The sequence below is a fragment of the Typha latifolia genome, chromosome 12, assembly GCF_019914945.1.
Source record: "Typha latifolia isolate L0001 chromosome 12, TyphaL0001v2, whole genome shotgun sequence".
In the NCBI taxonomy this organism is placed as follows: Eukaryota; Viridiplantae; Streptophyta; class Magnoliopsida; order Poales; family Typhaceae; genus Typha; species Typha latifolia.
In genome coordinates, this window is record NC_133097.1 from 7,689,831 (window position 1) to 7,702,902 (window position 13,072).

The following is a 13,072-nucleotide window of genomic DNA, read 5'->3' on the forward strand; positions in this document are numbered from 1 at the left end:
ACTTCAAATCGTCAAAAATTTTAAACTTATTGAAATTCATCCAAGTTCACTAAAATTAATTGAAATATCATATGGGTTTAGAGTTTGGAATTATTTAGTTAAATATATGTACTTTTTTGGGAAGTGTTTGACCCTGAAATATCCTGGAATGGTAAAATCTTTTGAGATTTCCTCAATGAGGTTGACTTTGGGCTCTGTCCCCGACCAAACTGCGTACAGCTACCTCTGCCAATCTTTATGTGCCACGTACAAATCTTCATCTTGCATTGACTTCGTCCCTTTCTCTCTTTCCCGACCATGCTCCGACGACTTCTTGCTTCAAAAAGGTCGCAAAATACAACATCATGAGGCTCCATGATAGGTACATCGCAATCCTTTTCATGCAATTCTCTTAACAGAATTGAGGATTTTTAAGGACGAAGGCAACCTGTTTGAAGATATAACCCAGGGAAGCAGAGACTCCTCACTTGGATTCAATTGGAGGTATCTGATCTTTTCCCCTTACAGTTGACATTTCTTCGGTTTTATGGATGAACTGGTAATGATCGCTTGGCACCATGTTCTATATCTATCTGAGAATTATCAAAATGGCCGTGGATCATAGTTGTTTTATTCTATAAGAGAATCTTGTTCCAATAAGACTAGCATTTGTTGTTAAGGACTTGGAAGCAATAAGAAGTTACCTTCTTGTTAGCGAAAGATGTGCGGGTAACCTGATTGAAACTAGTTTTGTTTTGGCTTCATATCTCCTACGATAATCCAAGTGGATGTTCTTTGTTTCGATCTTGCTTCCAATGTTTGAGATAAAGTATACCAGGTGAACCAGCTTTACACAATAGAGTCCAGGAGAGCTCATTCTCTAAATCATCAAAGATAAGGTTTTCAACTATTAAAGTAGATTCGACAAAACTGGCTTGTAAGGAGGGTCACTACCTCTTTTGGGTTTGCATATGCAATACTATGTATTTGCCAACCTACTCACCTTTAGCTTAAGGGAAGTCAAGCCATAATCAAGTTAGGCAAAGGTGATATAGACTTACAGAGGTACATTCTTGTTTTGTGTCCGTCCACGTACCTTTAACCACCTTAATAGCGATGTGGAGTAGAAGTGAAAAGGAAGGTTCTAAGCATCGGTTTCGAAATTGGAATCGCTCAAAAAACCGATTCAAATCTGGGTGCCGATTTGGATCAAGATTGGCCAAGACTTCAATCCACGTTAATATGGTCTTGATTTTTCAGAGCTCTAGACTGCAGGATGTGTAGAGTCATAAGATACATGTAGATACTGATTGCTGATCCAGAGAGTGGCTGACCAACTAGGAAAAAGTCCCAATAAATGAAAATAGCGTAGCAATTCATCTACAGCTAGGCTGTTTCTGTTCTGAAGTCATGTAGGTGTCATATCATTGATATTGAACTTAGAATACACAAGTCTACATAGGATATAATCATCAATAACTTCCTATACAATGGGGCCTCTGTTTGGTGGAGAGAAGGGAAAAGAAGAAAGCGTATCCGCATATGCTATAACTGTATAAAGAGAGATATTGGCAGGTGTGCTGTCTGTGTACTAATAGCTTATAAATATCTTGTAATTTAAGCATACAATACTTACGAATGTAGGAAAATTCTACTTCTGTGTTATAGGCTTATAGCTACCTACTTTTATGTGTGTTGGTAGTTGATGAGTCTGCAACAAACATTTTGAGCTATTTCTAACCATTGTTTATGACAGTAAGCCAATGCAGTTCTAACATTACTATCTGTTCCCCCCTCCTCTCGTTAGAATTTGTCTTTGAATTTTTGGCAGATTCTTGTCAAGAAATGAGAAGAAAAAGTCTGCAGAATAGGCAGCTTAACGCTAACTATGAGGCATTTAACATGAGGCCTAGGTAGAGGTGTAACCGAGTCGAGTTTGATCTAGCCGAGCTCTGTTCAAGCTTGGCTTGAAAACACCACCAAAGATACAAATACATACATATATAGACACATACGTGTGTGTGTGTGTGTGTGTGTGTGTGTGTGTGTGAGAGAGAGAGAGAGAGAGAGAGAGAGAGAGAGAGAGAGAGAGAGAGAGAGAGAGAGAAGCAAAAGTGTTAAAAAGAGCTAAGGACCTAAAGTTAACAATTAGAGAAGCAATGCCAACACTGACACCCAAGTCCTTCTTAAATATCTTAATAAAATAGCAGAGTAGATGGCCCTTCCCTTTGACTATGGTGTGATATGATACCAGAAAACACAGCAAGGAAATGGACCAGCAACCTCATTACATATCCTGAGTCTTCATACACCGCAAACCTCTTCTACCACCAAGCGTAAAGCCACAACATGGCAGAGGAGGAGAAGAAGGAGAAGAAGAAGAAGAAGGATAAACACAAGGATCAGAAGTCCACCACAGACCCACACTTCAAACCGAGCTCTGATATCAAAGGTATCCGCTTCGGCAGCCAGTTTGTTGTGAAGTCCTTCACCGTCCGTCACGCCTCCCCTCTCGAGCTGATTCGCCTCCTGGACATCCCTCCTTCATACATAAGTGAATGCCAGAGCCTCCCTTTCACTTCCACCACCACTTACATGCCCACCAACTTCACCATCCTGGCACACCATGCGTTGCACACCCTCACCTTGGGCCTTGGCACGAAGAACTCCAAGGTGGTGCTATTTGTCTTTGAATCGGAGAGCATGAAGTCGGCAGTTAACCAGCTCTGGCCACCCATAATTCCTCTAGGAAGTGTAAACAAGAAGCTGATCAGGGGACTCACAGGGAGCGAGATGGCGAGGTTTAAGTTCAGAAAAGGGTGTTTAACCTTCTATGTGTATGCTGTGCGTCAGCTTGGAGCTGCAGGATTTTCATGTGCGGATGATCTGAGAAGAATCTTGGAGGCAGTAGTAGCGCTCAAGGATTTTTTGGATCACACAGCAATGCTCGCATTGCCTAGCCAACGGAGCATCACTTTCCCTCCTACCGTCGCCATGTTTTCTTGAGCTTCCTGAGATTTGTTATTCATTTCTCCTACATTACTCCACCTTTTTGGAAGGACTTAATCCCTTCAGAATAAAATGTATACTTGTGTTAAGAAGTTATATGTATATTTGTGCAGATACTTGACAATTCTTTGACACTTTAGCTTGAACTGTTGAATACTTGAAGTTGATGTTGAAAGAAACCAAGCTTAGAACCATATGAGCTACTATCGTCTTTCAATCATATACAATTTGCTCTCAAATATTTCAGCAGCCCTGCCTTGTTTTAGTCATATGCATGAGTGTTTCCTACTTTAAATGATAAAGGAAATGAAATCCAGGAAGGAAAGCGAGCAAGTACATAATCTTTATGGAAGTGGATGCTTTTTTACTTATTTGCTTATCTACAATTGAGATGATGATGATGACGAGTTGTGGGAGGGAACAGTAAGGTTGGGCCCAGTAATGCCAACCTCTTCCTATTCTTTTGTTCTAAGAAAGGAGGAACTCCATCTGCTTTATATCAATGTGTAAACCTATACCTTTATTGTTGCGAGATTGAAAATTTATGGGAGGTATCTAAATCATAAGTTTGTTGGAATTTTACCTGCTTTGGATTTAGTTCATTACTGTATGAAAGAATGAGGTGTTAATCTAACTCTTTATGCTGAACTAGGTCTGCTTCTTCTTAGCTTGAATGTTAAATACATGCTTGACCAGGAGGGAAAAAAAGAGAGAGAAAAGATAGGTTTACACATTGATCTCTCATCTATTTATTTATTTTCATAAATAATGGACTCTCATAATTATAAAAAAACTCTAAAATGCTCATTTCATAAGCCATTCGTTTGATGTTTTTTTTTTTTTTTTTTTAAAGACACTGTGTCATGTGATTAATTTTTTATCATTTAAAGGATTATTTACCCTTATTTTAAATAATAAATGAATAAATAAATATAGAGGATAAAATTATTATATTACATTTTTTTTATTAACATCAAAAGTGTGGTTTTTCTTTATGATTTAGGAGGTTGTAAAATAAATAAAAGAGTGCATGTAAGAATGGACAATAGTTTAAAGGTCTTACTTTAATTGTTAACAAAACACTCAAGGCAATTTAATGATTACAGAGTTGCACAACTATTGCTGTTTAAAGTCAACCTTGAATTAGTTTGAACTCTAGATTTTATATTCTAAACTGGAGTCAGAAGCTTTATCCATTGGCTTTTGACTAATTTATGGAGGGAGAATCTAGTAGTCAGAGTAAGATATGAGAGCTCAACGATACTATTAACCTATGGCCATTGCTTTTCCATTAAAAGTTAGATTGTCTGCATACAAGTTGCAGGTATTTAATCTTCCAACATCCTTGGCAGTCTTTCATTGGCTAAGTTGGCACTAATGGGTAATGATGTAGTAAATTTCTGCATCCATGTTTGCTGGCGATCTTCACCCTTTCCATCTGCTTGCCATTTCAATTTAACCGCGGTCTACCAGATCGCTTCCCAGTTCAAATTCGAACCGCTCCATTTTGGACCACCTTCTTGCTTGCTAACGGTCGACCCCAAATCTCCAATTTTCTTGTCCTCCACTCTTCCTTCCGCTCTCTCTCATGGCGAATCCATCAAAAAGCTCGCTTGTTTCTCTACGAAACCCACCTCCTTCGAACTCGTCCTCCTCCCAAGTTAGGGTTGTCTTACGAGTCCGCCCTTTCCTTCCCTCCGAGATCGATGCTTCGAAGGAGACCAACGCAATCCCCTGCGTCACCGTTCTTGATCGCCAGCCATGTGGCGAGGTCACAGTACATCTAAAAGATCAATGGACCAGGTCACAAAGAATAGCACCCTAATCTCAATTCTCTCTCCTTTTATTGGGGTTTCCAATCTTTGATGCTAACTTCAAAGATTTTTGCAGCCGAAACGAGTGCTACAAGCTGGATAGTTTCTTCAGTCAGGAAGACCATGTGGGTCATATCTTTGATAAAGAGGTCTCTGCCGTGATCCCGGGGATCTTTGAGGGGTTAAATGCTACTGTGTTTGCTTATGGAGCAACTGGTAGTGGAAAGACCTACACAATGCAGGTGAACTGAGTTCAATTTGTTCAATTACTTGATTACTTTTTACCATATTTGGTTAGCATTGGGGTGGATCACTTGTCACAGGGAACGGCGAATGAATCCGGCCTAATCCCGCTAGCCATGTCGACGATTTTGTCCTTGCGTGAGAACACGCAATTCTCGGTGAAGATGTCATACTTTGAAGTTTACATGGATCGTTGCTATGATTTGTTGGAGCCCAAGGCGAAGGAAATCATGGCTTTGGATGATAAAGATGGCAGAGTTCAACTCAAGGGACTATCTTGGGTATGGTTCTGAATTTTTTCTGTGTATATATGTATAGATAGTAGATAGATTGATTGATCTTTTGGTGGTAGTAGGCCCCGGTTTGCTCCATGGATGAGTTCTGCGAAATATATTCAACTGGTGTGCAAAGGAGGAAGGTGGCACACACAGGCCTCAATGATATCTCTAGTAGAAGCCATGCTGTGCTCGCAGTTGCCGTTACAAATGGCGGCATTAAAGGAAAGCTCAACCTTATAGACTTGGCAGGTAAACTTTAAAGAGAATTATTCAAGTTATATTAATGGAGGTATAGAGTCTGTGATTTATTGGGGCTTTTTCTTATGTTATTTGAGTAGGCAATGAGGATAACCGGCGAACTTGTAATGAGGGGATCCGACTCCAAGAGAGCGCCAAGATTAACCAATCATTGTTTGCTTTGTCCAATGTAATCTATGCTTTGAACAACAACGAGCCACGGATTCCTTACCGTGAAAGCAAGCTCACGCGGATACTGCAGGATTCTCTTGGAGGGACTAGTCGAGCTTTGATGATTGCCTGTCTTGTGAGGCTTTGACATTCTTGCAGATTTTGTCACGGCTTCTGTAATTTTGTTTTTCCCTGTTCTAGTTAAAACTTGCTAGAGATTCTTTTGCAGAATCCAGTATCTTACCCGGAAGCAGTGCATACAGTCAGCTTAGCGGCACGATCTCGCCAAATTGTAAACTATGTGGGGTCTTCGAGCAAGCAAGAGACCCCTAAAGTGAAAGTTGATATGGAGGCCAAGTTAAGAGCTTGGCTAGAATCAAAAGGGAAGGCCAAGAGTATCCAGAGGATGGGTGGGCTTTTTTCGCCATCTCAGGGCAAGACACCTACCTCCTTAAGTTATTCAAAGCAACCGGGTTCAGTTCGGTCTTCGGCTAAAACAAGTACGATGGATCAGAGCGTTTCTAAATCTAAGAAGAAGTCAGTGAACATCGCCACTTTTAATTATGTCAAGTTCCTTTTCTTAGTTTCTGCTCCTTGAATCTTATTTAACTTTGTCTTTGTTGACAGAATACTGTTTGATTCAGTGGTTTCTAATTCAGCTATGGAGGTAGGTGGTTGTTGTCGTTATTAGATGATTGATTGCACATTTTACTAGCTGATTGATATGTCGTTTATGCAGCAGAACATAAAGCCAAGCGAGTTGGACACCAAGGATGTGTCATCATCATTGAATGAAGTAAGTTTGCTTCATTAAAGCTTTGGGCAACATAAATATCCTTATGACTTTTGTGCTTCTATTTGACAAGAAAGTACTGGGCTTTTCCTTTTCAGAAAGTTCTAGTGGAATATCATTGATCTACTGAAAATGTAAAATAGTAACTAGAGTATCCTAATGCTGATACTAGCACCTGAACATGAGGTCATAACCCTGAAACCTGTACAATATCTCAAAATTCTAATGATTAAAGAAGAGAAAGTTATGCTAAAATTAAAGTGTTACACTTGAATGATGTTACAGATCTACTTGTGTGTTATCTTTTGCAGATTGTGTCATCTCCGCATATGTCGGAAGTTGGTAAAGCAGAGACAATTACTTCCAATCTCAAGATTGTTGAGTCACCAGATCAGCAGGGTACTTACTCTTTTATGTAGACCTGAGATCTCTACATTGTGAATTGGAACTATAATATTGAAGCTTAGAAGGGGTTATGTGCAGGAACACCTTTTAAGGATAAATTACAATCCATGGGATCACTACCAGGTAGTGAAAGACTTAAAGGATTGCAGAACTCTGACAGGAAGGTTCTTTCTCCAATTTCCTCCAACATATTACAAACTACATATCGGTCAACCAGTGATAGCACTTGTCCCATACTATTAGAGCCAAAAACTCCGAGAACAACCCATAATGAAGATGAAATAGAAGTCGGTGCTACACCACTAGACAAGTTCAATGCACAAAGTTCTAACTTGAAGGTTTGTGGATATTTAAGCTCTTCCTTTGTGTTGATGATTCTACTACTGCACTGATGTGGTTCTGAATTTACAGGAGTCACTCGCTCAGGAGTACCTCGCATTCTTAAATGCTGCTAGCAAGTAAGTCTTGATCTTTCTATTTGTAAAAACTAAGAAAATCATACCATTTGATACTTGCGCTGATGACCGTTGTTATTTGATTAATACATTCTTTATTCATAAAATATTATGGTTGCATGATCTTTTGCTTCCGGCAAGACCTGAATACTGAATACATATGTTCCCTGCTTTTGGAATAATGATTTTGCTCATTATTTTAAAACTTTTATTCTATTAAAACTTGTAAACCAGCTTGTTATTTAAAACTATTATTTCATTTAAAATTGTAAGCCAACTTGTTATTTAACTATCTCTGTTTTCAATTGACAGGGAAGAGCTTATGCAACTGAAGGTACAACATGATATTTACCTCTGAAATGCAAGGAGAGTAAACACATTTGACAATGCCTAACACTGTATATTCCTCCTCCAGGGTATTGGCCAAAAAAGAGCAGAGTACATACTTGAGCTACGGGAGCATTCACCGAGGCCTTTGAAATCAGTAAGACAGTCTTATACTTGCTGAACTAGCTGACCTAGAAATTCTTGAGTTGATAAAATCTTAATGAGACATATGTTAATTAACAGTTATCTGATTTGGAGAAGATAGGACTTTCTTCGAGGCAGGTAAGCTATTATTTAAAAAGTTCCCTTGCATGCCTTCTGACAAATCTCCTTATAAGGGAGTACTTTGAAAGATTACTTCTTCACCTGCTTGATTTTGTTACCCCAATACAGGTGCATGGCATGTTCAGAAGAGCAGCTAGAGGAATCTTCACATGATGATGATTAGATCAACTCCTTGTTCAACCTTTGGCAACATCAACTGTTGCCACTTGGACAGTTCGATCCTGTAATGTGCTGGAGACTCCAAGAGAAACTCAACTTAAATTGCCTATACATGGGCAGTTTGTGTAACTTTTGTGTTGATGTAATTGAGATAATGGTTTGTTGTTGTTGCTATTGCTGTTTGTACTTTTTTGGGGGGGAGAAAACTGCCTTTGTATTCTTTGTTGTGAGAGCTACCATGAACAGATCTTGCCTTCTGAGGCTGTTCTCTTTTCATGTGTTATCTATGTTGTGTTCTTGTAGCTTTATTAATGGAGTTCTGATCTTCCAGTATTTTAGGGAAACCAATGAAAGATTTTAGAGTTTCTTGAACCAGATCTGAACCCTTCATAATGCTCAGCATAGGTTTATTAATACTCTCATCTTTGACAGTATTGAGATGATATTTGTGTTATGTAGATTTTGTAGTACAAACACATCAAAGTGGATACACAGAACAGAGAACAAACTTACTAGGAGCAAGAAAATTCATTCAACAACTGCAAGGCCACACACCTAAGACAAACCCAGACAATAGCTTAGAAGTCTTTCTCCAGCCATAAGAACAACTGCTCATCCATCGTAACAAGTACTTGTTTCCATGGGGCCTTATTTGTAGTACTAGGCTTCCAGCCATTAGCAGACACATATAGACAAAAAAACAGTTTATCTTCATTTGCAGTTGCAAGGGTCACAGGTGCAGTTGGATCCACACTTGCAACCTCCATCCTCCTTCTCTGCAACCATCTCAAATCCTTCAAAGTGCCTGCCAAAAAAAAAAAACACAGACACACACATATAACTTCCTATGATCAGAGGAACAAGGATTAGAGAACAAAGAGAAAAAGGAAAAAAGAAGTATTCATGTCTAAGTTTGCATTTTCCCCTTATTCACCAAAAAGTTAATTGAATATCCTATGATCTCTCTTTCATTTGCAAATAGAATTAGAGACAGACCCCTTCTGAGGTGCAACTCCAAGGATCATGGTTTCAGAGGTGGTGCTCTTCTCAGCCAAGTCAGGATACATCTTGCATCTGCATCAAAAAGACAAGCCCAACAAAAATAAGCACCAGACCAAAACTATCAGAGTTTTGAGAAAGAAAAAAGTAGAAAAAGCTCATGCATCCCTCGTATTTCCAAGATAATGCATCAAAACATTATACAAAAAAGTATTGATCAAAAGTTACAGAGAGACACATCTAAAGAATTTGTAATGCTATCCGGGATATTAGTTAGCTGTGTTACCCTCCACATCCACTGCCACAGCTGCAGCCAGACCCACAACCACAGTTCCCTCCACAGCAAGACATCTCCTCTACAAAGATGAAAACTGAACAGATATTTTCTAAGGGAAATTAACCTCCAGGCTCAAGTGATATATATCCATTCTCATTGTCCCTATTTATAGACAGAAAGGAGAGGCAGTGTACGCTATCCCACCCTCCATTTCCCAATCAGTTCTCCCCACGCATCTAGCACTCTGACAACCCCCTTTAAACTAAAATATTGCTACAATGTTATCCTTGTATATCCTATGTAATTTGATCTACTCTGTATGATTTCTTCTATGTACAATTCATATTTGCATTATTGCCTAGTACAGCCAGTATGCTGTCTTATATGTAAGGATTCATTGCATCTTTGAAGAGTTTTTTTTTTTATTACTCTACTATTGTAATAATTGATTGTTTCCTAACTTAAGCAAGTCTTTGATATGATGATTGCCAAAATATTATAAGGTGATCTCCTCCTCTTCTCCTCTCCTCTACCATTGCTGTTGGAGAAGAATTTGAAACTTTAATACCTTGCAATTTGATTACATAATTGCTAAAAATACCATATATATTGCTGATTCATTACTTAACAAATTAATTTTTGGATCAACTAGTCATTTAACATGATATCGTAGGGTTTTTTTTTTGTTGTTGTCCATGAGTTTACACTTTGTTAGCTCTTTTTTTATTCTCTATTTTTCAGTATTTGATAGGGTTTAAACTCATGACCTCTATTCTGATACAATATTAACTCAATTTGTATTGATTAGTGTTATAGGAAACAATATCATATCATACCCTACATTATTGATTTGTGTTATAGTTTATGTTTACATTATTTAGCATCTCACATTTCTTTAAAAATGTTCCAATAAAATATAAACTTATTAAATAATTATTTAGGGGGAGAAAGCTCCCTTCCATTTTATTTTTTTATTAAAAAAAAAAAGAAGCTCCCCTTCAGGACAAAGGAGATAGAGTAAAGATTCCCAAGCATGTTATCCTCCTCTGTTTGTCAACTATCAGCAAATGGCATGGCAAAGCATTGCTTGAGGGTGACTTGAAAGGATAAATTAGTTTAATATGCATCCAATCAAATCCTTAGCTTAGTCAAGTTTCATAATTACCAGCCTAATTATTATCACCTGGAGAACTTCCCTAGGTCCAGTAATTGCACCACCTAGTACGTCATATATTTTAGCTCTTTTAGTTTATCACCTTGTTGGTCCTTTATATATCTATCATATAAGGAACCATATAATGACAACTTGTTGGACTTATGTTACCGAGATAATTAACTCCTAGGCGGTCATAACCATATTATTAGTACTATTAACTGCATATAACTTTAAAACATACGGTATGCATTGTTAGTCCTTTATCTATCAGCTTAAATTTCTCACTTATATATTAAAAGTAATGATAATTTAGTCATTGAATAACCTGTTTTTTTTTGTGAAAAATGTCTATAGACAGACAGATGATTCGTTAAGCTTCAAATAGTAATTACAACATGATACATAAAATAACAATGGGAGATAGAATAACATCTTGAAATAAACTTTAAATAGTGGTTACAACATGATACATGATATAAGAAAAAGAGATAGGATGACATTCTGAAACAAGCCCCGCTCTTGGTTGAATTACAGATTGACCGACAATTAATTCAGAGTATTAATATATAACATACAAGTAAGTATTAATATAGAAAAATAAAATAGAGGAAAAAAGATATCGGCCCTAAAAAAAACCTCCCTCTTGATTTACTAAGACTGTCCTATAAAGAAGAATCAGTTGTAAGAGACTAGGACTCAAAGCGCTTACTAGCTATAACTTTATAAAGTAAAAGATGTTGAGTTTTGGTGTAAATTTGATCTCTACTACAGAAAGTTGTGCAAATGTGTAATTTAAAATCAAGCCAAAATATAGAAAGATAAATTATAAATTATTGGTGTTATTATTATTTAATCTATTCACGTACAATTTGGCCCTAAGAAGAGGACTTAGGGCATGCAGGCTTTTTATGACGTACCACCACCCTTTGGCTCTTTGTGGGCAGCCCTCTCAATGATTCTCACATGGAGACTCCTCAAAATGTGGGCAATCTCAGCACTAAACCTAATGCTTTTGCTAGTGGTGGCCCTATGACTCGCCCTGATCATTTCTTTTGGGGAACAGCTTGGTCCCAAAAATGATTCAAGGAAAAAGGAGCATTAGAATATGATGGTTATTATTTATTCTGTAGAATATATGCATCTTGCTCCATAAAGCTTGATTGATTGCTATTTGGCAATATCTTTCCATCTCCATTGACTATGAACACTAAGGATGAGGTTAACAACCCAATAAGATAAACCTAGAAGTTGTTTGTAATGTAGGTGTTAGGGAGAGACATCCAATATTTATAATATGATTAGATTGTTAGTTAAACCCAGTGGTACTATAATTAATCGTATGAGTCTGTCTTAATTGGGATTTTGGGATCAACCAATGTATCTTGGTCTGGGCCTGAAGACCTTATTGGCTGGCCCATTAAACATCTATGGGCCTAATAAACCAGTATACAGAGATTTAAAAAAAAAAAAGATTCGCCCACCGTGGGGCTCGAACCCACGACCACAAGGTTAAGAGCCTTGCGCTCTACCAACTGAGCTAGACGGGCTGGTTAATGAATTTTGACATTAAATTTATTGATCTTTATTAATTCGATGGTTTTAATATTTTAGAGGCTTAATTTAATCTTATTTTACTATAGATCGGTGTTTTAGTTTATCTCCAAGCTATTTGAAGACTTAATTTAGTTCTATAATTAAATTAATCTGATAGTCTATTTAAATTATATCTATCTATCAAATGCTACAGTGTGACTTTATATTTTTCGTAAATAGAGAGCCCTATTTGCTAAAAATAGAGAACTTTATTTATATTATAGTCAAAATGTAAGAAAATGTAAGGTGTAATAATTCTTTTTGTTTTATTTTTCAGAGAAAAAAAAAATTGAAAGGGGAAAAAAAACAAGTTCTGCTTGGGGCCCAAGGTATAGCTGCATTGCATTCTGTGCTGCTTGTTTGATTCCAGAGAATAGTTTTGGATGTCTAGCAACATCCAGATTATATCTACGAAGGTATCAATCACATCGTGAATCCAGACAGCTATTTCACTCAAGATAGCCTGATAGAAAACAAGAATCTTAACCTTCATATGTTAGCAATAGCACTGACAACAGTGCATGTGTTATATTATACATATCAAATGCTGAGAATGCCAACTCCCTGCAGACCAATACAATATCACACTATGTTTTGCCAGCTTAGCATTTTCACAAACACTTCCAGAACAGCACATGATGGGCTAATGACTACTTTATTCGGTAAGCTCTTGCATTCATTTGATCACTTGTCAAATAATTTATTTATTTTTTTTGTTTTGATATAAATTTTGTATACTAGAATATTAGAAAATAATCATTCATCTCAAAACTAGTATAGTAATACAGATTTCTTTCTCATCTTTCTATTATTATTTTATAAACTATTATTTCAATCGCTATCTCTCTCTATCTTCTCGTCCTTATTACGAAAAAATATTTTAGTCATTTAT

The 13,072-nt window shown here is 37.3% G+C and overlaps 3 protein-coding genes and 1 non-coding gene across 7 annotated transcripts; 2 read left to right on the plus strand and 2 right to left on the minus strand.

The window, feature by feature from the left end:
- Window positions 1–366: 366 nt before the first annotated feature.
- On the plus strand, window positions 367–3,112 carry LOC140798974 (uncharacterized). The gene is made up of 2 exons (XM_073153067.1): window positions 367–483; window positions 2,234–3,112. Exon 2 carries the CDS (start codon window positions 2,329–2,331, stop codon window positions 2,983–2,985), a length of 657 nt encoding a protein of 218 aa, XP_073009168.1. The 5' UTR covers window positions 367–483; window positions 2,234–2,328; the 3' UTR covers window positions 2,986–3,112.
- Window positions 3,113–4,471: 1,359 nt separating this feature from the next.
- On the plus strand, window positions 4,472–8,530 carry LOC140798548 (kinesin-like protein KIN-10C). 4 transcript variants are annotated; one of them, XM_073152412.1, is made up of 15 exons: window positions 4,472–4,791; window positions 4,879–5,044; window positions 5,126–5,326; window positions 5,401–5,572; window positions 5,662–5,867; window positions 5,961–6,268; window positions 6,359–6,398; window positions 6,474–6,527; window positions 6,836–6,923; window positions 7,008–7,267; window positions 7,341–7,387; window positions 7,697–7,718; window positions 7,800–7,868; window positions 7,955–7,993; window positions 8,105–8,530. In XM_073152412.1, the coding sequence occupies exons 1-15, from the start codon at window positions 4,577–4,579 to the stop codon at window positions 8,147–8,149; spliced, it is 1,932 nt and encodes a 643-aa protein (XP_073008513.1). In that variant the 5' UTR covers window positions 4,472–4,576; the 3' UTR covers window positions 8,150–8,530. The 4 variants fall into 4 exon arrangements, with proteins under 4 accessions (XP_073008513.1, XP_073008512.1, XP_073008510.1 ...); XM_073152411.1 differs by having other exon boundaries at window positions 4,489–4,791; window positions 6,471–6,527; XM_073152409.1 differs by having other exon boundaries at window positions 4,489–4,791; window positions 6,471–6,527; window positions 7,955–7,989.
- A 124-nt stretch (window positions 8,531–8,654) lies between these two features.
- Window positions 8,655–9,663, minus strand: LOC140798549 (metallothionein-like protein type 2). The gene is made up of 3 exons (XM_073152413.1): window positions 9,441–9,663; window positions 9,152–9,229; window positions 8,655–8,960 (listed from the first exon to the last, which is right to left on the minus strand). The coding sequence occupies exons 1-3, from the start codon at window positions 9,503–9,505 to the stop codon at window positions 8,867–8,869; spliced, it is 237 nt and encodes a 78-aa protein (XP_073008514.1). The 5' UTR covers window positions 9,506–9,663; the 3' UTR covers window positions 8,655–8,866.
- A 2,398-nt stretch (window positions 9,664–12,061) lies between these two features.
- TRNAK-CUU (transfer RNA lysine (anticodon CUU)) lies at window positions 12,062–12,134 on the minus strand. Its single transcript has one exon. It is a non-coding gene; the product is annotated as a tRNA-Lys (tRNA).
- Between the last annotated feature and the right edge of the window lie 938 nt (window positions 12,135–13,072).